This window comes from Sordaria macrospora, chromosome 5 (assembly GCF_033870435.1).
Source record: "Sordaria macrospora chromosome 5, complete sequence".
Lineage (NCBI taxonomy): Eukaryota > Fungi > Ascomycota > Sordariomycetes > Sordariales > Sordariaceae > Sordaria > Sordaria macrospora.
The window spans coordinates 2,306,415-2,330,409 of record NC_089375.1 but is presented as its reverse complement, the minus strand read 5'-3'; the positions used below and the strand labels follow the sequence as shown (position 1 = coordinate 2,330,409).

The window sequence follows — 23,995 nt, the reverse complement described above, 5'->3', positions numbered from 1 at the left end:
ACCCAAGAGATCAACTTTATTTCTGCATAAAATCGGCGAGACTCAAGCCGCGTCCAGGCCTGGATGATTTGGAAGCATTGGACTGGTCGAGCAAGGCCTGGAGTCCGGCTTTCCTTGACTTGGCACGCTTTTTGCTATTTGCACTGGAAGAAGGGGTTGGCTTCTGTGCGGAGAGCCCAGCTAGAGACCCCAGGGTAGGCGCCCCATTTGGCTTTAGCCCTGTTGCTGTTGTCTTTGGAGCTTGTTGCTGTGGTTGTGTCTTCAGGTTGATGCTGCGCCTCGAGATAGGAGCCGGGGCCAGGAACTTGATCTCAGTTTGCTTTTTGCAGTGGCCGCATGTGATGCGCTTGACTGGCCCTTTGCGAGGCTCTGGAAGGTGAATCTGTCGCTTCGTTTGGACAGGCGTCTTGGTGAACTTTTGGCCAGCCTTTGCTCTCTTGCGTACGGCTTTCTGATGTTCAAACTTCAGGGTGCTTCCCTGGCCAGGAATCATAATGTGACCGCAACAACGGCAGACGTGCTGTCTATGAACATCGGACTGGGGCGGCAGTTCGTTCTCAAACATCAAGTTGCCTCTTTGGTTCATGAGGTACGCCGATGTCTCTGGCGCTGTCGTCGCCAGTAGATGGGCGGCGTCCGTTAAAAAGTCCAGCGTCGCTGAGAGCTCGGTTGAAGATGGTCCGTTCATCGTGATCCCGTCGTGTCGTTGAACAACAAGGTCGGATGTCGATGGTTGATGGAAGTGTGAGTGATGCAAATTGTTCAATTGGATTTTCACGGGGAGAAACGAACGTTGATGCACGGGCCACCTGATTCCTGATGAACGCCTTTGGCAGAGACCACCGTCTACTCATCGAGGGACTCAAAAGCCAAGGGGAATATCAAGACACATGCGGCCCCTTCAGCCTACCTAAGTTTTGGATGTCATATTTTTCTTCCATCCCCTCACCGTCGTCCTTTGTCACGAAGCAACAGTTGCACCAACAGTTCATCGCAGGAAAGGAGTTAGAGGTTGAGGGTTAGGGTTAGACCGGATAATGTGAAAGGATACCTTGGGGATTTATCATATCTAAGCCCGGTTGATGTCCCACTTGAGCTCCTTGATGCTAACCTCATCGTTGGCCTTCTCATCGTAATCGAACCATTCACCCTCGGTCAGGTCAATGTCGGTGAACTTGGTGTTGGAGTCAACACCCTCGGCAAGCCAAGCACCCTGTATATCTGATGTTAGTACACACACTGAGGTTTTGATACACCGGACATGGACTAACCTCGGGGTTGAACTCGACAAACTCCAAACCTCTGCAGTCAAACTGGATAATCTTTTGCTTCTTGGCGGGTTCTGTTTGCTCATAGGCGGTCGGGGCAGCGATGATGGAAGCCGACGACTCTCTCTTGCAGTTCTTGCACTTCCACACAAAGTTGGCCTCGCCACGGCTGCCGCTCATCTCGTTGTTTTCCTGGTGAATGTGTGAGTAACCGGGAATGCTTCGGCTGCTCTGGGGATGGTTTGCATAATGGAACTTACAAAGCGGCTCACGCCAACGGGCTTTTCATGGACCTCCCTGCAGGAGGTGCACTGAACCTTGAAGGTGTACCAGAACGGGTTTCCCTCGGTGTCGTCAGGGCGGAGGTTGGTGACTCTGGAAGGTTGGTGTAAGTTGACTTTTCGTTTCCCCTCAGACTCTTTGTTCACTCACCCATTAAGCTCAGCGGTAAGGTAAAGCGCAAACATTTTGACTGTTGTTGATATGTGTAATTATCAAAGGATGTGTTCACGGCTTGTATCAAACTTTTAAGTTTCTGCGGAGGTGATATCTTCAGTGACCTTTTGTTCTAGACTCTGCCTGATTGGGAGCTGCCACCAGCTTGTGGTGTGGTGACGGCGGAGGGGCACCTTCTCAGCTCTCTCAGCTGCTAGCCCCACATGCAGTTTGTTGCTCCAGCTTGAGAGATGGTCTGAGCTCTGGGAGCTCTTTGAAGACTTCCAGACCTGATATTCAGGCTTCCTGAACATGACAAGATTAATGAACCGAACCGAACAGACTCCCAGTTCGAAGGATACCAGTTCGATTCTGAACATACAGATTGGTCAGTTTTAGCATTTACTTGAATAATAACCTCCAATAAGGCGCCGGACCATGGCCTGTATGTAACCCTGATGTCAACCCTAAGGATTTAGTCCCCCTTACCCTAAAAGGAAGCTTTGTTGACCTCTGATGCGAATGCGCGCAATCAACACGCCCGGCCGACACTGCAGCGCAAAGACGGGAATTTGGACATCCCTTCAAAGCGCCCCACCCTAGACCGGACCCGACCTTTCAATTGATCTTTCAAATCCACCCGCCGACCAGTTACCGAACAAATCCCGCCCTCCCCTTGTTCCTGATGCCGTGACGCATCGACCAGACATGCCCCGACGATGCAGGGGATCTGGTCGACAGTAGCCCAATTCCGGGGCTGTCGCTGCCACTCCTGCCTGCCCGCTCCGAATAGCTTCAACAACTTTCAAGCTGTGCGCCAGGCCCAGTCCAGCGCCCGATCCGCCGCCCGCCAGCGAACCAGGAAAGCCCTCGGCAGCAATGTAGCCACCGCCTGCTACACGGCTCTCGCGGCCACCGCCGTCGTCGTCGACACCGAGAACAAGGAACAGCGCCGCCGCGAGCTCAACCGCAAGATCAATGAAGCCAAGAAGAACCTGGCCAGGCTCATGACCGATGATGCCGCCGACGGAGACCTCCTGCGCCTTGTCGGCTCAGTACCTACCGCCCGCCGACCCGAACCCTTCCGAACCCGCAGCCAGCCTACGATCGATGCGCTCGAGTCTATATGCGACTACCATGTCGATTCAGTCAGGAGTCTGGCGTCCAGCGCTACCGAGAAGAGAGCCGCGGTTTTGAAGCTGCGCGACTCCCTTGGCATGTCATGGAGGGACCCGCGCAAGGACTTTTGTATGGGAAGAGAAGGTCTTGTCAGCTGCGATAAAACTATTGCGGCTGAAGAAGCTGCGGCGGAGACCTTGGACCAGGACCGGGAACCTCGAAACGAGAGGCAGATGGAGAAGCAAATTGACATGGTCACCGACCTCGTGGACGACCTCATGGAAGCCGCCTACAGGGCGTCAGAGATGCAGGGCATCAAGTCATATCTTCCGAAGGACCACCCCGAGTCGGCTTGGAGTATAACGCGCATGTTGGAGAAGGACGGCTATCCCAGGTTCCACCACGCCCACTATGACCAAGCTATGACACTTCAAGCGCGCCGGCGCTTCAACCAGGTTACTTGCAACATCTTGGCCGACTGGAAGGGACCTCGAAGCCGGGACAAGTATGTGGCCAAGATCTGCCATAACCTGCTCATCAACACCGTACCGCCGGGAATCCACAACTACAACATGCTCATAGCAGGCTTTACCCAGATCGGCGAGCATGTTTTGGCTGGCGCCGTGGTGGACAATTTCCTAAACAAGAGTCGTCTACGTCCCACCCAGGGCACGATACTTTGTCTGATTCACCACTACCGCTGCTCGAGAGATGCGGAGGGTTTCCACATGCTTCTCCGACGCCTCATTGGTCGCGATCCTCGAGGCCTGAATATGCGTAGCAAGTCCATCTCGGATGTGTACGAAGACCGTGGACTCATGCGCTGGGCGCTCGAATCGAACGTCGCCCTGGCTAACGGTCGTACGGTCGTCGAGCGTGCTAACCTGGAGCAGCCCGTTATGGAGGCCATTATCGAGGCCCTCATCGACTTCAGGAGGATCGGACATGCCGCAAAGGTATTTGTTGCCTGCCTCGACCAAAGGTGGACCATCAATGCTGATCTCTTCGATCAACTATTACATGCCATCTGCAACACTGTTGACGACCTGGCCACTCGTGTGCTAGTCGATGGCCTACTGTCACACGTGGGCGCCATAACGACCATGATCCTCTCGCGAAGCTTCTTGTCGTTAAAGACAGTAAGGAAGCTTCGCGCCGTTCTCCAGATCCGGTACGCGAGGTCAACAGAGTCCCTCTACGACAACTCTGCCCTTGAAGCCCCTACATCAGCATCCTATCTCTTGCCCAAGGGCAATGATCGCCTCGACCGCATTGCCAATTCCATCTGGTTCAGAGAAGCGGTGCAAGCCGTCTTCCAGCTCAGGTTAACTTTGCCCAAGGTCGAACACCTCCTCCTAGCACAGCCCGACGAGCATCTCGAACAAAAGTTAGACCGCGCCATCACGAACCTGAACCTCATCAGCCCCAGCAACCCCCGCGCAGTCGAGCGTGAGGAGCGTGCCAAGGCCCTCCAGCGCTTAGCCAAGCTAGACTGGCTCACCGAGCAAGTAGAAGCCACCGAGAAAGCCATCAAGGCCACAACCGAGGAGATGATGAACATCCTCGCCGTTACCGTCCCGCGCGACGTACGACCCCTGACTTTGTGGCGGCAGCCCGTGTCTCTCGAGAAGCGCCTCAAATACGATCGGGAGATGCGCACGTCCAACACAGCCCTCAACGCGGTCGCCGCCTGCTTTGCTTGGAAGGAGGAGTTGGATGACCAGCTGGCGGATATGCTTATGGAAGCGTTGCCGGCGCAGACGGCGGCTGAGGTCCGCCAGGGTGCCAGGGAGACGGCCACGGTACCGCATCTGATGGCTCTAACCAAGGAACACTTGAAGAAGTTTCAGAAGAAGCCGGCCGCTGCTGTTTCTGTCAAGCCAAGGTTGGTGCAAGTGCAAGAGGAGGACACAGAAGACCAGCAGCAGAGAGAGTCAGATGCGAGCTCTGCCTTCACGGCTAATGATAACCTAGCAGCTGCCGAGATGACTAGGAGGAAACTAGGCTTTGGGTGGAGGTCACCTGGAGGTCTCTCGTCGTATTTACCCTTGAGAAGGGTTGCGACTGTTCAACGATAGAATTGCATTGCACAGAAAGAGGACATGTACAATTGTAAGGATAGGGATACCGGAAGGACTGGATACGATAGACGGATGGATATAAACGCAGCCACGCCAAGGAAATGAAGAGCTGGCTTTTTGTACAATTATGATAAACCAAGGTTGATTCATTCAACCTACCTGTATACGTACACGCAATAAACAGTTGGATACATATCACCACCTAAAAACATGTTTTTTCACATGCCGAGTTTCAACATGATTTTGCATACCAAAAACAAAGAACCCTCCGTTTTGTATATCCTTACGCCCAAAATCCCAGATGCATCATACATATACACAACCTATCCCAAGTACCTTAGGTATCAAGCCTCAACAGCAGCAGGCTTCACCCTCCCCAACCCCTCCCTCCCATAATAATCCATCGGATACGCGCCCCTCCCCCAATCCTCTTTCTCCCCCAGCGCAATCAGTGCCTCGTACGGCGTCAACAGCGGTCTCGGGAACGCATACCCCCAATCAATGCTCAATCTCGGACACGCCACCTGCACCCAACACTCGACATCGCTCATCATCGCCAGTTTTCCGGGAAAGATCTCTGACAAGCAGAAATTGACAAACGGCGTACCATTCGCCCTCAACTTCTCCTCGATCAGACCAAGAGTATTCGGATTCCCCTGCCGTCCCAGACTGCCCAAAATCAACCCCCATTTCTTGGCCGTCTTCGCTTGCCTGATCGCGCCGCGCCGCACATCCTGCATCTCCTCATGTCCGTACGTCTCGTGCGTCAGCTTGCGCGAGTACGGATCATACCGATACGCCGGAATCTCAGGGTTATGGATCATGATGCTTTCCAAGTGAAACCTGCCATCTCCAAGATAAAGGATCATATCCACCTTTTTCCCCTCTTTCGTCAAGAACTGGTTCAGATTGGGGGATGTACACCCCAATATCTCACCCTTGCTGAGGGGGGCAATCTGCGGGATTATAACCTCGTACCCAGCTTTTTGCAGGGTGCTGCGCACGCCGTGGATGGTAGCGTTGAACTGGATCGTGCCTACCATGGCGATGGATTTGCCTGGGGAGAAGTTGCGTTCCAAGGTAGCCAAGAGGTGCGAGGTGTCGATGCTGATGTCCACAAACACATAAAGTGTCTTTATTTTCGTGACGTCGACGGGTATCAGGCAGGAATGCGCGTAGTGCACTAGCAGGTCGCAGCCCATGGCGCGCGCGGTGTAATCGTCGATGCAGCACGCGCCGTAGGTAACGTCGCCCATGATCAGGGTTTCGATGCCGGGGCAGAATTCGGTAAGGATGTCGGAGATGGTGGTGGCGAAGAGGAGCAGGCCTTCGGGCATTTGCAGGGCCACGCGCTTGGCGCCTAAGGTGCGGATGCGGTGGATGGTCTTGTGGATCTCGAAGGAGTAGTTGGAGGGGAGTAAGGAGATGGCGGAGTTGAGAGCGGCGTCGTGAAGGATGCTGTCGGGGACTTGGTTGAGCATGCGCGGAGCGCGGCGCGGTTGGGCTACTTGGATGGCGCCGCTGTCTTCGATTGAGGTGTTGGGGGATGGTTGAGTAGTGGAGGTCTTTCCGGCGGCAGCGCTTTGGCGGCCGAGGAAACGCTTCTTGGGCTGTTTTTGGGTGATGGAGGGCGGAGGAGGGGGGTTCATCTCGTCGATGTCGGCGGCGATGCCGAGGTCGACTTGGGCGCGGTCATCCTCCATGTTGGTTTTTGTGGTTGTATAGAGTTGAGACTGGTGGTTCCGGTCGCAAACTGTATTGTAAGACTCGGGAGTGTTGTGTAAAAGCTGAGTGTCTCGTCACACCGTTTTTGGAGTTGAGATATCTCGGTGTGAGTGAGGTGAGGTTGGATTTGTCAAAGTGAAAATTGCCAAGTACCTCTTGGGGATTTATGAAGGTCTTGAACAAGCGGTTTCCGAGAGAGAAAGACAACAAGCTATTGTGTCAGAACGCCAAAGCTATGGTATATAAAACCACTGAAACGTGTAGTAAGTTCAACTTGTCAACCAACTTGCTCAACTCTCACATCTACCATGGGATGTCGCTCGTGAACTTTGTCATTGTGACTTTGAGAATATCAAAGTACATGGCCCAATCGGGTAAAGCGTAAACAGTCCCACTTCTCCAAATGCTTGGTGGTGGTCGTTGGACCTGGGCTTGAGGTTCAAGGCTGGCAGCTGGTCCAAGCGCAGCGGGAAATTTTAAAGCGGGTAGGCCTCTCTCATCAGCCAATCAATACCCCGGAAATTGTGCCCTAACATTTGGACAGTATTGTCCTTAGCAAAAGCGGTCACCACCCACACAAAATCTTCCCCTTCGGAATTTCTCGAGTCGTCTCAATTCGCAACACCCAACTCCGGTCGTTCAGCCCCAAATACCGCCAAAATGAAGGTACGACGATTCCCCGATATCCACGGCGTCATGGCTACGGCGTGACTGCGATTCTGCGCTTTTTTTTTACGAGCCCGAGCGTCCAGTTTCGAATTTCGACAGTTGGAGGTCGCGAAAATGGGGACTTGGGCGAGGAAGAGGAGCCAGAACACGACAGCGACGACCTTGATGAATATGGGAATGGAGACATGGACATGAAGCTGATCCACGTCCAACCAACAGCTGAACATTTCGTACCCTGCGAACGGCTCGCAGAAGCTGATCGAGGTCGAGGATGAGCGCAAGCTCCGCCACTTCATCGAGTAAGTTCCAACCAATACATACAAGTCCAAAAAGACATGTCGCTAACAGACTAATTACAGGAAGCGCGTAAGTCCCCGATATATCGACGACAAATCGAAACCAGACGCGATGACCGAACTACGAATCTAACAGAGATACAGATGGGCGCTGAGGTCCCCGCCGACCCCCTTGGTGATGAGTGGAAGGGCTACATCCTCCGCATCACCGGCGGTAACGACAAGCAGGGTTTCCCCATGAAGCAGGGTGTCATTGCCCCCAACCGTGTCCGCCTCCTTCTCTCTGACGGCCACTCCTGCTACCGTGCCCGCCGCTCCGGTGAGCGCAAGAGAAAGTCCGTCCGCGGTTGCATCGTCGGCTCTGATCTCTCCGTCCTTGCCCTCGCCATCGTCAAGCAGGGCGAGCAGGACATCCCCGGCCTCACCGACACCGTCCACCCCAAGCGTCTCGGCCCCAAGCGCGCCACCAAGATCCGCCGCTTCTTCGGCCTCAGCAAGGATGACGATGTACGTGTTTCTTTACGCAACCTCGTCATCGCCTGCCCGCGCGCTGTGTCGATGATCCTCGCACAGTTCGTTGGGTAGAGTCTGAGATGAACAACAAGGCTAATTATTCAATCTTTCTACGACGAATAGGTCCGCAAGTACGTCATTCGCCGCGAGGTCCAGCCCAAGGGTGAGGGCAAGAAGGCCTACACCAAGGCCCCCAAGATCCAGCGCCTCGTCACTCCCCAGCGCCTCCAGCACAAGAGACACCGTCTCGCTCTCAAGCGCCGCCAGGCCGAGAAGGTCAAGGAGGAGGCTGTAAGTTTTACCGGAAAACCCCCATAAACAGCACAGAAGAAATGCTAACAAACACCCAACAGTCTGAGTACGCTCAGGTCCTCGCCAAGCGCATCGCTGAGGCCAAGGTCCAGAAGGCCGATGCCCGCAAGCGTCGCGCCTCCTCCATGCGCAAGTAAGCGTTCGGGGTCAGGTGTGATGGATGATATCCGGTTGCTTTCACGAATTTTCGGTCATGGCGCGGTTTATCTGTTGACTCGACCGGGGGGCACGTTTGTTGTGTGTAACATGAGCACCCATTAAAAAGGGGACTTCTCCACGACAAACTACCAGGAATTGAGTCTTCAATGAGAGTTGATACCAAAAACACAAACGAGCATTCAGCAGCTTCGCTTCGGGTTCGCGTTGTACGGAATATTATGACGGGAACCCATTTTTGATACCAAATACTCCCGCCACTCGATCATTGACATATTTGGGGAATGGAGGCAACTGAGGTAGAATTCAAAAATCAACAATGGGTCTGAATTGCTCGCTTCATATTGCGGTTCTTTTGACTGGGTGCTATGTATGATTTATTTCTCTGGATTTGGGAGAAAGTGGTCAACGGCGTAGACCTGTAAAAGTTGCAATTGACTTAGGAGAAGTAAACAACTTGTATTATCACATGCCAGTTCCTTGCTATAAAACCCACTTGCTGTCTGCCTCTAATCTTTTGCTTCAGCTCTCGGTGGGTATTTACGCCTGGTGTTTGGTGGTCCTGAAAGTTTACGTAGAATACTTGGGGATATATTCAGGACGACTTGGGGGTCTTCCTGAAGAACAAAACTACACATGTCCATTACCCACAACGCCATAGACAGATAGATAGATAGATAGACAGTTCCACGCCAAATATTCCGGGCATTGTGCGTACCTTGGTAGATGTACCCGGTACCTATTTCTCCCAAGTCAAACATCGTTTCAACAATTCAACAAACGGCATGATAACCTCTCCCAACTCGTTTAACTCTTGGTGCATCTACGTATGTTTTGAGTAGTAGGTAGAGGTACTTGAGGTAGGTAGTTCCCCAGAAACTATGATAAGTGTACGAACCTGAAGTGTTAACCAGGTTAAAGTAGTTACATATTGTTTTGAGGAGTATGGTGAAGCTTCCCTTATTTCGAGCGGTTCTCGTGCCGTAATTGTTAGCTTGTTGATTGCTTTCACGGGCATGGCAAGTTCTTCGCTAGTATAGGGCCTTGCTGGTCATTGTTCAGATTTTATTTTTCGGTTTTTTCTTCCTCAAGTGGTTAAGCTGAATTCCTGTCATTGGACTGGCATGAACAAAGAAACAAAATGATGGCGATTGGGGCGTTAATTGGTGATTGTGATGGTATGCTCCATTTCATGGAAACAGTTAAATGCTGATGTGAAGAAATGAAGCCCAAAACAACCGAGCGACCTGTTTCAACTTAAAGGATCAAGACTTAGCATTCCTTCATGACCTCCCGACATACCTACTGCCTCTGTGTTTTAAGATGTAAAACTCCATTTCGCGCTGCTAATCATTCTAACCTCCACTATCTCGTGTTGCTAATATTTTCCCATCCTCCTTCATCCATGCAAAGAAGCTCAAAGCTCCAAGCCAACCAACCCAGCAAAAGGCAGAACTCCAGGTCCAGAAAAAAAAAAGGAAGACGAGACCTGCACTTCCCGCCGACCACTCCCCGTTTCCTTCGTTAACCTTTTTTTTATGCCAGGCTGATTTGCTCAAGAGCAAAAAATGGGAGTAGCAATGACAGAAACACAAAAAACCTTCTTCTCCGTCTCCCCAATCGAAACCTCCATGCGCTTAAATCCATGTATGAACTTCATAAGTAAACAGTCCTCCGCTCCCTCCCGTAGACCATTCCCTCCTTCCAGGCAATTTATGCCTCCTTTGCTACCGTTCCTCTATATGATGCTCATGTTTTGGCTTATGCACCTTTCTCAAACTCACCATCCATCACTCCCCCTTTCCGCTGCTTCCATCGTTGTTTAAATTCTCGATAAATTAGACTGACTTGGTGGACGCGCAAGTCGTGGTACGTCTACGCGAAGCCGAAGTAGTCGCTACCCGCGGTAATAGCCTTGAGTAGCTGGCTTCTTAGAGTTTCGTAGCTTTCATACTCGGGAAGATCAAGTTCTGCAAATATCAGTTAGTCAATCATATCATTCATCAGGGAACGATAGGGAAAACTCACGGTTAAAGCAAGTATGAGAGCTAGGAAGACGGTCCTTGCTGCCATAGTCACGATGAATATTGAACCTGCTGACACCGTTCATGCCCTCCAACTCCTTGAAGCCGTTGAGAGGCACCTTGGATGTGCCCGTGACGAACTGAAGAAGCTTGGCGAGTTCCTCCTTGTCGAAGGACCGGACAGCGCGCCAGAACCATTGAATCTGAGGGGCACCGGCAGAGTAGTTGTGGTACTCGGTGTTCGCCTTCCAGTCGTCGATGTCAATATCAGGCAGACCGGAAATGAGAAGTTCAAGCTCTTGTTCGTTGAAGATGGCGATGAGCTCTTCGGGGATGATCTCATGGAAGCCTGTTGATTATTTGTTAGTTATGTGTTATTATCCAAGACAGAGAGGAGGTGAACTTACCAGTAAGGAATGCCTTCATTTGATCCTTGACCGAGGTGATGAGCTTGTGCTCGACGATCAAACGAACATACTCATGCTTGTTCTCCTCGGTGACAGGGATGTTGCGGCCGTTCTCAATCAGATCGACAACCTTGACCTCGCCGAACACGTCGTCCTCGACCGAAAAGGTCTCGGTAATAATATCAGTAATATCATTCTCGAGCATCCAAACAAGGGACTTGTAGTAATCCGGATCAAACGACTCCATATCCTTGACCGAGACGGGCTTGCCGAGGATGCGCTTGTAGACCGCACGGCTGAAGTAGCAGTCAAGCAGACGGCCCTCGTAAAGGGCCTTGCCGATGATTCTGCCAATGAACTTGAAGAAGGGCAAATGCTCGTCGTTGATAGGACTCAACTTGTTGGGGTGGAAGGTGGTGCGGTCCGAAGACACCGGAACGAAAAGGACGTAGTTGGGGTCGAACATTTGTCTGGAGAGCACCTGGAACCACTCGCGAGTGACACCGCCAGCATCGACACCTTCCTCGCCCTGGAAACGGATGTTCAACTTTCCAAACTTCAACTCCTCGGCCTTCTTGTAATAGAGCGACCGGAACGAGTCATGGAAGACGTGCTCACGGCGCACTTGAAGTTGCAATGGGGGGAAAGACTGCCTCGTCTGTTGGTGCTTGGAATGCACGCTACGGTTAAAGTAGTTGCGCTTGTTGTCAAATTCCAAGACCTTCGGATTCTTGACCAGCAACGAGAAGGTGCCCGACATGAGCTTGGGATTGTGTCGGACGAGCTCGTTGAGGATACGACGGTGCTCCTCGGTGAAAGTAAAGAACAAGCCGGCAATGCGGTCCTCTGGAGGCGGGCTGGTGAGAAGCATTTCCTTCTGCGAGTTGACGTTCGACACCGCCGAAGCATCCGAAAGTGTCGTGTTCTTGCACACCACCATCAACGACTCGATGAGCGGCAGGAGAATCGTGGCCACGTTGAGCATGTTGTCGCGCTGCCTGATTGCGCTCAAGCAAGCGCTTAGCTTATCCCACATCGTGCCGAAAGTTGGGTTCCAGTAGAGAGAACCCAGGAGGTCCTCCTTGGTGTTCTCTCCTTCGGCAGGCTTGTCCTGCTTCTTGCTCTTGCTATCGAACAGATGGTCGAGCGCTGTAAGAACACGTAGGAGCTTGTTTTGCTCCGATGCGCCTGGCGAGAACTTGGCAAGGGCAACGCCCTGAATTTGGGTACCGGACTCAGCCTTCAAGATGTGAGGAAGCAAGTTGTCAAGATCCGAGAGAATGTTCTCGCTCAAGACCCTAGCTTGGCGAACCAACTCGTCTCCAAATACCTTCTTCGCGCCAGGGATGTTGGAAAGATTCTTGATCGTGGAGATGGTGTTCTGGAATGTCTTGGAGCTGCATTCACGGGCCACGAAAATGTTAATTACCAGCTTAAGATTGTGCTCAGGGATGGTCGGCGGCGTGAGCGTCCGGAACTTCTTCTCCTCGGATGCGGACTGAAGAGAACTCTCACCAGCCTGTTCCTTGGGTGCTTCTGGGTCCTTGTTCTCTTGATCTGGCTGTGCTGGCTGTTCGCTGGAACCAGCTGCTGGAGCAGATTCAGAAGGCTGCTGGGTCACCTCCTGCTGGGCAGAAGAGGCCTGCTCGGTCGAGGTCTGCTCTTCGGGTGCGTTGGCAGCCGCTTCACGTTCAGAGGCAGCCTTTTCTTCGGCTTCCTTCTTCTTTTTCGTTTCCTCCTCAAACTCCTTGCGCCTCCGCTCAATCGCTTGAAGCGGGATGGTAATCTTGTTGAGGAGATCAGCTAGTACCTGCATGACTGCAGAGCTCTCCATGACGAGGTTGCGGTCCAGAAGAGTCAAGAGAGAGTTGATGGCAAACTTGGGAGCCTTGCCAGTGACATCCTTACCCTTGCCCTTGCGGCTCAGGCTTCGCTTGAGGGTGGATGCCACTGTCTCATGCTCAGTCAAGAACACAGATGGTACGTGGGCGTTGAGCTTGGTAAGCTCCACCAAAAGGTCAAGACATTGCTGAACAATCAACAGCGGCGACACCTCCGAGCTAGCGGGGAACTGAGCGTTGGTGTTGTTGTTGTTGTTGTTGTTGTTGCTAGTGCCGCCTGTGAGGGTTCGCTTCAAGGGGTGAGGCGTCTTGGCGTCCTTCTCCTTTGGTTGCTTGGCCTTGTAAGAGATCTGGGCAAAGCTACGCTCAATGGCATCCATGTTCGTGCATCCATCTTGGAGAACCTGTAGCAAAGAGGATATGACATCGAGTCGGTTCTGGCGGTTTTCGCACAGATTGGCGAAAATGTTGAAGAGACTGGAGCGAATTGAGCCTTGCTGAGAGACAAACATCAAGCGGAGGAGGGTAGCAATGCCCTGCTTGTCCAACATCTGCACCACAGTGCGCCTCTGGACCTTTTGGACAGCTCCAGCACCTGCCTCGGCAGGGCGCTGAGTGTCTCGAGGACGAGGAGCCGGTTGACCACCTTGGGCGGCGTGGAGTTGACGATGACGCGCCACAAGAGTGCGGGCTTCTGCGGCCAACTCTGGGCCAAGGTGCTCCATGATGTCTTCACCCTGGTCGAGTAGGACTTGCTGGCGGAGACCAGGGGGGAAAGTCAACAGGATACTTGCGGGATCCATGTCAGCCGGACCAAGGTCTTGGCCTCCTGCTGCAGCTTGTCGTTCCCGACGCCTCTGTTCGTGCTGCTCCTGGTGGAGAATCTCGTTACGAAGCTCCTCCGGGAGTGCTTCAAGGAACTCTTGGAAGACCTCAGTGTTTTCGCCCTCTTGTTGAACCTGCTCTCGCGCCTGGGATCTGCGGGTGCTGATCGCCTGGGCGATCACCTCGTCCCTGAACTCTTCAGGAAGCGCTTCAAGGTACTCGGCGTCGATACCCAGCTCGGTGATATCAACCTGCTGGTTACGGAGAGTGTAATAGACACGAGGGCGTTCATCCTCGGCCTGCTGCTCGGCATTTTCGCCCGCGGCTTGAGTCTCAACGCCTTCCATAGAGGTCGCCTCTTGAGCCGCAGCATTTGCCTCCTGATCAGCGGCGGCCTGCGCAGCAGCTTGTGCAGCAGCTTCAGCTCGTTCGCGCTCAAGGCGCTCACGCTCCTCTGCTTCCTTCTTCTCACGCGCAGCCTTCTCTTCCGCTTCCTTAGCCTCTCTCTTCTTGCGCTCTTCCTCCTGGCGCTTCTTCCGCTCTTCCTCTGCTTTACGATCTGCCTCCGCTTTACGAGCCTTCTCCTCCTTCTCAGCTTGAATTGCTGCCGGAGTAAGCTTGGAAATGATGAGAGGCGCAAGCTTCTGAGCCTTGTCCTGGTGGCCAAAGCCAAAGATCATCTTGACTTCTTGTTGCCATCTCTCATGTGTAGATTCTGGAGAAAATTGGACGGCTTGGTGAGGTTCCTGATAGGTATCGCGCCGAGCTTCAGTGGAGCGAGACTCGCGGGCGTGCGGGGGAGGAATTGGTATGGCGTTGAGTTCGCGGATGATTCCACCTGGTCCGTCTGCTGTGAAATGCAAGGCCAAGGGTCCTCCTGCAGCGCTGAGACGCACGTCGGGTAAGTGTTGGACAAGGTCGCTGATAAACGCCAACGGTTCAACACCCATGCCCATGCCTAGGCCTCCAATCATGTTCGGAGTGATCCCTAGACGAACCAGCTGACTGTGAGCATTGCGAGGAACCTCCCGACGAGCCTGGGGAAGCAAGAGCGGATTTGTTCCAGACATGACGTCGGCCGGGGGGGGCAGATGTCTGCTGAGATGCGCAGGGCGGCGGAAGAAGTTTTGGAAGTCTGAAAGACTGTTAGTACTATGAACAAGCAGACTATATCCTCGGCCTTGAGAACTTACCAAGCGCGTCACGATGTCTTCCAACCACGAAAGGACTGTTGGGCCAAGGGCTCCGGGACGGCCGGTGTCGATGGTTGGGTTCGATTGCGATGTCCCAACCAAGCCCCGATGGCATGTTGGGCGCAAGCAAGTCATCGTCTGCTTATTATGTCAGCTGCCAAATCTGGTAAAGGATATCGTACCGGAACTTACGAAGACCATCGCCGTCAAAGTACATGTCATCATCCATATCGTCTTCGCCTTCATCTTCATCATCTGTTTGAGTTAGCCATCTCGTTCAGTCTTCTCATGCATCTGGGTTACTCACCGTCTTCTTCACCATCTTCATCATCGTCGATGTAGTGCCCGTCAAAGTCGCGAATCGGCTCGGCATCAAGATCATCGCCAGCATTCTCCATGGCAGCTCGCATGATCTCGGGGAAAGTCCGACGATTGTGAAGCTGAGCCTCCTGCATATTCTGAGCCTCAGCTTCGTAGTCGAGCTCTTCCTCGTCCTCCTCATCCTCGTCGGTGCCATCATCCCACGACGCACCGTCGTCATCAATGGCATTGCCCTCTTCATCGACAATGTGGATGTCATCTTCCATGTCATCCATGTCTTCGGAGCCGACTTCGTCGTCCTCATCCTCATCACTAAGCTCCTGCTCATCATCTTCGTCCATGTCGTCGTCTTCATCCATGTCATCCATGTCCTCATTGTCCTCTTCGTCATCGTTCTCACCCATAATGACCTCGACAACGCCAGGTTGACCGGGCATTCCTCCCATTTCGCCCATCTCGCCGAGCTCGTCTTCATCATCGCTAGGGTTGTCTTCATTGTCCTGTGACATGTCGTCGCCATAGTCGAGCTCGTCGTCGTACTGCTCATCGTCGTACATGTCTTCATCATCATCCTCATCTTCGTCGGAGAACTCGTCATCCCGTCCGGGTTCAAGCATGCCCAATGTGGAGTTGCGATAAAGATCAGGCGTCTCCTCGCGATCGTCTGAGAGGTCATCAGAGACGGACGACCCGTCGGTCAGGAACTCGTCCTCGGCTTGATCGGTACCAGCTGTACCTGAAGGAGGGATGAGACCTAATTGACTCATAGAGACTGCAGTCTTTGTGAGCGTTTTGATGACCGCAAGGATGGGCTTGAGTGGAGCCTTGTTGTGTGGGAATGTGAGGTCAATATCGGCGATGGACGCAGCCAAGGACGTGAGGTAGCCCTTCTCATACATGAGACGCTTCAGCTGAGCTTGAGACCGTCCGATTGACGGATCTGTACCGCGCGGGTTGTTGGGACGCGACTCTTTGTCTCCTTCGCCAATCATCTGGGCCATCAACTCCGCGAGAGCGTTCATCTTTCCGTATCGAATATCAAACGGCTCCGCGGACACAGAAGCATCCTTGTAGGCGCGAAGGATGGTATCCAGGACAAACCGGCGGATAAAGAGCAAGTCCGGCTCATCATCATACTCAAACGGTTCATGGGTACGGCTCTGAGGCTTTTCGCCGGTCCTAGAAACAAGGGCAACCAGAACAGCGCGGGCTGGCACCGCCGTTGCCGCCTTTTTTCTCATGGCTATCGAATCCGGCACTCCGCTTGCAGGGCTGAAGCAAAGAATGTCGTTGAGAAGATAGTTTAGCACACTGGAGCGAGGCTTGACCGGGGCGTTCGCCTGAATGGGAGCTGAGCGCTTGAAGTTAATGAACTCAACCTTGGCACGATTGTAGCTCTGTAATAGCTCTGCAAGACAATCAAGCAAGAAGCACCGATAGATGAAGATGGGATGATCCTCGGCCTTGAAAGGGGCCTTTGCCGGTTTCTTCTCCTTCTCCTTCGACTCCGAATTCTGCTCGTCCCCGGAAGGAGAAGGAGTAGCCTCATTAGCAGGAGTAGAATCAGACTCCGGCTTAGAGGCAGCTGCGGGAGGCGCAGGAACGTTCTCCCTCTCGTCAACCTCTTTGTAGTTGAGCAGCTCGGTCAACAAGAAGTGAACAACACCATCGGGATGTTCGAGAATCGGCCGCTTGAGGTCTTGGGCGGGGGCCTTGGGGGCATCGGACATATCCTTGTCCGTCACCTCGGTTGAAGGCTTGACGTCACTGATGGTGAGATCTTCTGTCGCTTGCACTGTAGGTTCGACTGAGCTCTCCTTGGGCGAGACACTAGCATCTGCAGGGCGCTCCTTGAGAACCAGGAATGGCGCGGAGCGCAGCGTTCCGTCACCCAGGTGCGAAACACCCCGGTTCAGCTTGAGCAGCTCCGTGCTGACCTCGACAAAGGTCTTGGGCGACCGAAGAGCCAAATGCGCTTGGGTGCGCAAGTACGCCTGTGCTTCAAGGCCCGGGGCTGTGCTAGGCCTATGCCTTGAAGTCATGAGGTGTCTCATGTCAGTCTCAAAAATCTGCCGAAGGGTCTCTTCGTCTTCGATGATGTGTCGAAGGATCTGTCGGATGTGTTCCGAGATATGAGTCTGCTTGAGACGAGTAGAACCGGCACCACACAGCTGCTTTGCCATGACAAACAGCCGTTGCAAATTCTTCTTCTCCCCAACAATCTTGGCTACCGCGTGATCCCTGGTCAGGACGACGAGGATTCTCAACACCGAAACAGCCAATGACTCTTCCTTGCCTACGCGAGGGAGAAAATCCAGGAGAGTGGTCAAGAGAGACGAGCGGTGTTCGGCCGAGAAGTTGGGCTCCTTCACCGCAATGACCGGCTCCTCAACCGGGTCATCCTCTTTCAAAGGCTGCTTCCATTTGATCTCGGGAGGCTGGGCGTCTTGGAACAGCATCATCTCGAATATCAGGAGAATATAGGGAATCCACGGAGGAAGGTTGTCATTGGAGCTTGCCGGCGGCAGCTTCAGGAAGCCGAGATAACCGCCCACAGAGTCTCTCAACATGTCCACGGTAGTCTTCATGAATGCAGTATGTTGAAGAAGAAGCGCCAAAAGATGGGCGTAAGCGGCAATGCTACTGCCATTCTCCTTCAACACCTCTGCGTCATCAGTGGCAAATGACATGAGCGCATTAGCCAAGATCTCGCCAACTTCCACTCTCCTATCTTCATTGTCGGTTTTCAGGATGGTATTTTGGATGAGATCCGCAACCTCAAAGACGGCCTCGGGATGAGAGCTAATGACTTCAAGACAACGATCGATCAGGGTATCGTAGAGCTTTGCCCTCTCTTCAGCCAGATCTTCCCTGGTGATACGGGGAGCGTCAGTTTGTGATTCAGTGGCTGGTTGCTGTGACGGAAGTACAGGCAGTTGTTGTGGTGTCGCCGTAGAGACGCCAACATCGGCTTCACCGCTAGTGCCAGGCTGGCCTTCATCAGAGTCGTCAGAGGAGGGCTCAGTAACATCACCGAGGGCTGCTTCACCACTAGGTTCTCCGAGGGGCTGGTTAGGCACCGGATCCAACGCCATAGGTTCTGAGCCGAGCAAATCGCCCACCGGGAAAGTAGGAGTGTTCAACAGGTTGCTGAGAGACATCCCTGCCGACGGCGACAGGTTGGGAGATGGCGCCTCCTTGAAAGCGTCCTCAGCCGGCACAGGGTTGCGGTTCCGAACTAGGTGTGCCTTCTGGTACTTGATGTACTCCTTGGTGTCACTCTCTTTACCATTAGCACGATAAAGTGCCTCCAACGCTAGATCAACGTCTACGCCCTGCTCAGTTGCGAGTGCCTCTGCGTCCTTGCGCGAGATCCATTTGAAGGGAACGGACTCGCGATTCTTGAAAAGATACGGTAATGATTCTTTATCAGATCTTGATTGGGCATTTGACTCCAGGTCGCCGACCGCGATGGTCTTGATAAGGTCAATAATCTTGCTCACTATCGGGCTTGTTGACTTTTCGATGATCTTGGAAGCCCAGATATCTTGAACAATAGGAAGGATCAACATTCGCAACTCAACAACAAGTTGGTGCGAAAACTCCTGGTTGACTCGTTCCGTTGGCTTGGGTGCCAAAGCAATCTGGGCCATAGAATCTGAGAGGTTTTTGCCACTAACGATGAAACCGTAGATGTCGAGTACTTTCTTCATGCCAATCATTGAAAGTTTGGCCTTCGTGGCTTCTTGACCATCGGTGGCCCCAGCCGACACCATGTCGGCCAACCGCTTGAGAATGACGTTCAGTGCCTCAAAACCCCCGAGCTCCTTAAAGGCAGTGATCACGGGGAGGATAAGAAAAGCGCCTCCGCTGGCAGTACGGTGATTCGTATCAACAACCATTTCGCCAAACGTGTGGATCATGATGATCCAGTTATGGATGTCTCTGACCGTCAACTCTTCCTTTGACTGCTGCAGTTGCTGAATCAAGGTTTCCGCGGACGCCTCTGCAATTGCCAGGTGTCGAGAACGGATGAACGGGTCGTTGTTGTTGCGCCTAGGCAACAGGGCCTTGCCGATAGTCTGGAAGAACGGGAAGATGGAAGGCATAAAGGAATGAAGAAGGACCCGTAGGGTCTGGTAGTTCTTGTATTCAGCAGTCGACTGCTCTTCAGGCGTCAATTTCTTACCGTTTGCGGAAGCATCTTGAGCCGCCGAATCGGTCAGTAGATCCTGCACATCAGCGCGAGAGCCCAAGGCATTGGTTTGGTACGGCTTGTTCTTCTGTGTCCAGTGGTGTGGAACGGCACCATTGACCGCTGCCTCTTCCTTCAACACGCCACGCAACAACGGTCCAAGGCTTCGAATCAGACGAATGTAATAGTCGTACACGTTGACAGCTGGCATGCTGACCATCTGGCTCCGGTTGGAGAACGGGAAACAGTGGTATAGAATCTTGATCAAGATCTGTATGCTGAGCAGAGCCTTCACCGTCTCTGTTCCGCTCGAAACATCCGGAGTGAGCTTCTTGTCGGCTGATTCATCCTCTTGCCCGAGAGACACAGATGAATCCGAACTGAGGAACGGTGCAAAGAAAGGCTCCGTAGTTGTGGGATTGACCCGCGGCTGTAGGACCTTGATAGTGTTCTCCATCCTGAATAGTAACGAAGCTAGCCCGATAATCTGAGCAGACTCAATGAGCTGCGAGATGGCCGCGACTAGCATGCGGCAGGCCGGTGTCTCGGCAAAGTCGTAGGGAAGGCTGGGAGATTGTGCAAGATCCAAGAGGATTTCAATCCCACCAGCAGAGATCAGAGCTCCCTTGAGATGAGAGTTGCTGATGATCGGCTGGAGGAAGGTAGAAAGGACTTGAACATAAGGGACCGATGGGGCTTGTGCGGGCTTATCATTACCAGCTGATGAAGAGCTCGCTTCCGCCGTTTCCACGTCCACATCGTCTGTGGCCTTGTCTTTGCCTTTACCCTTCAACTCAGTAGCCTTCGATGATTCAGCAGCCGGGCCAGCAGACGGCTCAGATGCCTCAAGCCTCGCGCCGCATGCTTTCTTGGCATCCATGGTCTTGACCAGGTGCGTGACCCTCGCAATCATGTCGATGATAGCATTGGCGATGGCAGGCCGTAACGCGGGGTGATGGCGGGAGAGTTCGTCAAGACTACTACCAATAGTACTAGCAAGTTCAGGATCGTGGGCCATGCACTGCACATGAGTAGCGCTTTCGAAGATCTCCATGTAACTCTGGATGGCGCCGGATGAGAGAACCATCTTCATGCCGCGGTTATTGAGTGAAATCGAGTTCAACACCGTGGGAATGATGTTCATGGATTCAGAGGACGGTAGGATGCCGTGAGCGGGGGGGAAGTCGCGAGGGGCTTCGAGCATTTCTTGAGTTGGTGGATGTGTTTGAGCCGCGGTTTGACCGTCTGAGGCGGGAGCGGCCTCATCCGCATTGGCGTCATCGTCACTATCGTCATTGGCTTCATTGCCATCACCGCCATCATTTGCTCTGGGTTGGTGAGGTTCCGGCGACGGTTTCTCAACGGGCATGGGCACCGGCCGATTCGTAACAGACGCAAGAAAGGCCTGGATCCACCCAGACTCCGAGATAGCTGCAAAGCTCGTGGGGTCGTTATTGATGAAATCGCTCAAGAGAGTTGTGGCATTTGACCATACAACCGTGCCGAAGAACCGGTTCTGGCGCGCAATCGTGCAGAGGCTGCTGAGCAAAGACGAGTTGTCGACCAGGTTCCTCAACAGGCGCTCTGTATTGGTACCATCGAAGGAGTACGTATTGGCCATGACATGGTGGATGAATTTGAGGAGCCACTTGAGCGTCTGTTGATGGTAGAAGGGAATGCTATAATCCACAAGGGAAGCGTGAAGTTCGGGTTTTGTTCCAAGACCAGCCTCCGTGAGAATCTTGGACTCCCGAACGGTATGTACGATGAGGTTCGTGATGGCGTCCAGACCGCCGGCACTGTTCAGCTGTGAGAAGGCAGTCTGATACGCATAAGTCAGACTGTCCAGAAAGGCGAGTACCATGCTATAATTGCGACTGGCAACGGCCGTCCGAAGGTTAAGGATTTCGACGAGACAGTCCATAAGACCGGCAGTCATCATCTCCTGGCCGATACGCGTAGCCATAGCTATCTGAAGTGTCAACTGGAACAGGTTGCTTCGCCAAGCATCTGCATCCAGCTCGTCTTGGTCATCAACAGGGGCGTCCCGTTTCATGTCCGCCACGGCTATTCTGATGACGTAGAGAAGAATGCCATGGTTAACGTTTACGTTTAAAGCCGCTAGGACATCCGAATGCTTTTCTTGTTGGTGGGAGATGGCCTCAAGCAGAGCCAGCGTGATGCTCTGGAGCCATTTCGGGACCTCGCTAGGGTTTCCGTCCGGAGAAGGGGCGATAAGCTCGGCCAGCTGATACACAAGCTGAAATTTCCTGGGTTCGTCCTTGTCGTACTTGAGGACTTTGTCGATGAAGAGGGCCTCGGGTAGAATGTAGGCAAGGTTGGTAATGGCCAGCAGGCGAATGGACAAGGCCAGCTGACGCTCTCTCTCGGTTCCCATTAACGCCTTGCATATCCTCAAGCGGCTGGTAAACTCGAATTTCATGGGAGGTGACATGTCGGCGGGACACATCTCATACAGCTCGTATATGGTTTTGGACGCGATGACGGACTGTGGGATTTCCACCACCTTGGGCCCATCGCGGTCATCCGTAGCTGCTCCCGAGGGCTTAAGGGGCGAGACTTCTTCCGAACTTCCGACACGTTGAGAACGGGATGATTGGGGCACGGTAGTTGAGCTACGACGGAGCGGCGTTGGGGCAGCAGGCGATGAGCTGGCGCGAGGCTCCACAGGTTGAGCCTCCTTGGAATCCCGGGCGTTAGACTCGACATTGCTTGTGTCGGGATAATACGAAATCTTGAGATCACCCCAGCTCTTCCACGAGTCCTCTTGGTCGGGTTGGCTCAAAGCAAGGGCTTTGAGGTCGTTGGCATACATGGACGCAACATTCTTGGGGCCATTAGCCTTTTCCTTTTCCTTTTCCTTGTCCTTACCCTTGGCGTTCGAGCCAGCTGAAGCGACCGGAGCAGCTGAGGATGACTCTAGGGACTTGGCGAGGGGCGTCCTGATGAATGGGCGTGCAAGCAGTTGCACCTTTTCGAGGTTTATGTTGTAGTGGTTGGCCAACAAGGCTGGGTTCACCGAACGTGGAGGCGAAGGCATGCGCTTGACGGACGCATTATACCTCTGGGCCAGCTCCAATCCTACCTCCAGACCGGCCTGTTGAACCTCAAGATACGGGCTGTTGATAAGGCGGTCGATGTGGTGGCTGCTCGCATAGATGCTCCTGTTGCCGCAGTGCTCGAGCAGCATACGGGTGAACTTGAGTACAGCAACAAGAAGCCGGCAATCTCCATCCTCCTTGTACCCGGCCTCAGCCAGACGCTCGGGGCTCCAAGGCTCGTCGCAGTATTCGAGTGAGGGCGTGCCCTTGTTGAGCAGGACATCACTTTCAAAGTTGCGTGTCTGGTGGCCCTTGGCTAGCCCGTAGGCTGTACATATTGATTCTAGAATGTTGTCGAAACGGTTGAGGAGTGGGATCCAGTGGTATAGGTCGCCGCGCGGGAACTGCCACCTTCGTGGGAACTCGTCGAGTCGTTGCGGGATGAGGGGCAGAGGAGCACTTGAGGCTGTCTCAACAAACCCTTTCAGCCAAGGAGACTGGAACAGAATAGTTAGCAGACAGACGGGATAAAGGATGATGGAAATGGGCGGCCATTTACCAGAGTCTCCCTGTGTTTTGGTTGCATGGGCTTGGTAATCTTCCCCATGGCTGTGATGCGGCCGGGCCACTAGGCTAAACGAAAGGTGAAATCTCCCCCTCCACTACACAACACGTCCCCGTTGATGGACGGCAGCTTCCGGGGTGAAAGCGAGGCAGGCAGCGGCAGCCAGATATCGAATAGAAAATGGATTCGGGTAACGAGCGACAACTGGGTTGGAGATGGATGTCAGTGACGACGTGGGCAGTTGGAAGAACGAAGCAAGAAGCGGGAAGTGGGGTTTCGTCGTCGTCGTCGTCGTCGTGGTGGTAGTGATGGTGGTGGTAGACTGAGTGAGAGAGGCCGAGCAAGTAGGTAAAGATGGATACGGTTGGACCGTGAATCCTTGATGGGCACGATTACGTACCTGGTTGGAGAACTCTAAAAGACGAGTGCAGGTCGTCCTTTGGTGCTCAAATCTTCCAGAGGCCGCGCGATGCCGGAGATGTGTGAGATACGGATGTTGGCGGGGTTATTAAACAGCCGTCGTCGTCGTGATGCGTTGGTCGGTTGGGCAAGCGAGTGGGTTGTTTTGTGCAAGTTTCTTGTTAAGTTGTTATTCGTGTGTTGTTGCAAGAGACGACAGGAGCTCAACCCGAACTGTCCTGAGAAATGGTTGGAAGGCACTGGCAGGCCTGCGGGCGGGTGCGGGGCGAGATGGATGGAAGTTGGGACTCTTTGGGAGAGCGGCAGCCGCTTTCAAAAGTGGAAAGAAGCTGAGCACGTCCCACTTGCACTTGCAGCTGAGGGCAATCAGCAACAGAAGTGGAATGCAGTCCGTCGTTTGCTTCAGGTTGTTGTCGTGGCTGAGGTCCTGCAGCAAAGATGATCCAACTTTTGGTTTTTCGCAACGTCCACGCAGAAAGAGCGAACGATGGGAGAGCTCTAAATCGTGATCGTTGGAAGGTGGATGGTTGGAGCAGGCGGTGTTGACGGAGGTCGGGTTGGCAGTTGC

The 23,995-nt window shown here is 53.3% G+C and overlaps 6 protein-coding genes across 6 annotated transcripts; 2 read left to right on the top strand and 4 right to left on the bottom strand.

The window, feature by feature from the left end:
* Positions 1 to 16: 16 nt before the first annotated feature.
* SMAC4_06258 (uncharacterized protein) lies at positions 17 to 688 on the bottom strand (the record flags this gene model as incomplete). Its single annotated transcript, XM_003345557.1, has 1 exon — positions 17 to 688. The coding sequence occupies one exon, from the start codon at positions 686 to 688 to the stop codon at positions 17 to 19; it is 672 nt and encodes a 223-aa protein (XP_003345605.1).
* Positions 689 to 755: 67 nt separating this feature from the next.
* Positions 756 to 1,793, bottom strand: SMAC4_06259 (uncharacterized protein). Its single transcript, XM_003345558.2, has 4 exons — positions 1,701 to 1,793; positions 1,529 to 1,643; positions 1,272 to 1,460; positions 756 to 1,213 (listed from the first exon to the last, which is right to left on the bottom strand). Exons 1-4 carry the CDS (start codon positions 1,733 to 1,735, stop codon positions 1,070 to 1,072), a joined length of 483 nt encoding a protein of 160 aa, XP_003345606.1. The 5' UTR covers positions 1,736 to 1,793; the 3' UTR covers positions 756 to 1,069.
* A 629-nt stretch (positions 1,794 to 2,422) lies between these two features.
* On the top strand, positions 2,423 to 4,963 carry SMAC4_06260 (uncharacterized protein; the record flags this gene model as incomplete). Its single annotated transcript, XM_003345559.2, has 1 exon — positions 2,423 to 4,963. The coding sequence occupies one exon, from the start codon at positions 2,423 to 2,425 to the stop codon at positions 4,898 to 4,900; it is 2,478 nt and encodes an 825-aa protein (XP_003345607.1). The 3' UTR covers positions 4,901 to 4,963.
* A 284-nt stretch (positions 4,964 to 5,247) lies between these two features.
* Positions 5,248 to 6,606, bottom strand: SMAC4_06261 (uncharacterized protein; the record flags this gene model as incomplete). Its single annotated transcript, XM_003345560.1, has 1 exon — positions 5,248 to 6,606. The coding sequence occupies one exon, from the start codon at positions 6,604 to 6,606 to the stop codon at positions 5,248 to 5,250; it is 1,359 nt and encodes a 452-aa protein (XP_003345608.1).
* Positions 6,607 to 7,236: 630 nt separating this feature from the next.
* Positions 7,237 to 9,070, top strand: SMAC4_06262 (40S ribosomal protein eS6). The gene is made up of 6 exons (XM_003345561.2): positions 7,237 to 7,294; positions 7,517 to 7,596; positions 7,657 to 7,663; positions 7,738 to 8,100; positions 8,230 to 8,397; positions 8,460 to 9,070. Exons 1-6 carry the CDS (start codon positions 7,289 to 7,291, stop codon positions 8,553 to 8,555), a joined length of 720 nt encoding a protein of 239 aa, XP_003345609.1. The 5' UTR covers positions 7,237 to 7,288; the 3' UTR covers positions 8,556 to 9,070.
* Positions 9,071 to 9,626: 556 nt separating this feature from the next.
* SMAC4_06263 (uncharacterized protein) lies at positions 9,627 to 23,650 on the bottom strand. The gene is made up of 8 exons (XM_066090423.1): positions 23,408 to 23,650; positions 23,002 to 23,211; positions 15,172 to 22,939; positions 15,057 to 15,119; positions 14,865 to 15,002; positions 11,006 to 14,806; positions 10,603 to 10,947; positions 9,627 to 10,544 (listed from the first exon to the last, which is right to left on the bottom strand). The coding sequence occupies exons 2-8, from the start codon at positions 23,047 to 23,049 to the stop codon at positions 10,450 to 10,452; spliced, it is 12,258 nt and encodes a 4,085-aa protein (XP_065947196.1). The 5' UTR covers positions 23,050 to 23,211; positions 23,408 to 23,650; the 3' UTR covers positions 9,627 to 10,449.
* Between the last annotated feature and the right edge of the window lie 345 nt (positions 23,651 to 23,995).

Coding starts and splice junctions, on each gene's coding strand:
- SMAC4_06262 (XM_003345561.2), top strand. Junction 8,101..8,229: donor GCCTCAGCAAGGATGACGAT/GTACGTGTTTCT, acceptor TACGACGAATAG/GTCCGCAAGTACGTCATTCG. Junction 8,398..8,459: donor AGAAGGTCAAGGAGGAGGCT/GTAAGTTTTACC, acceptor AACACCCAACAG/TCTGAGTACGCTCAGGTCCT.
- SMAC4_06263 (XM_066090423.1), bottom strand. CDS start 23,049: ATGGGGAAGATTACCAAGCCCATGCAACCAAAACACAGGGAGACTCTG. Junction 15,003..15,056: donor CTTTGACGGCGATGGTCTTC/GTAAGTTCCGGT, acceptor CATAATAAGCAG/ACGATGACTTGCTTGCGCCC. Junction 14,807..14,864: donor AAGACATCGTGACGCGCTTG/GTAAGTTCTCAA, acceptor ACAGTCTTTCAG/ACTTCCAAAACTTCTTCCGC.
- SMAC4_06259 (XM_003345558.2), bottom strand. CDS start 1,735: ATGTTTGCGCTTTACCTTACCGCTGAGCTTAATGG. Junction 1,644..1,700: donor CTTACCGCTGAGCTTAATGG/GTGAGTGAACAA, acceptor CCAACCTTCCAG/AGTCACCAACCTCCGCCCTG. Junction 1,461..1,528: donor CCGTTGGCGTGAGCCGCTTT/GTAAGTTCCATT, acceptor CACATTCACCAG/GAAAACAACGAGATGAGCGG.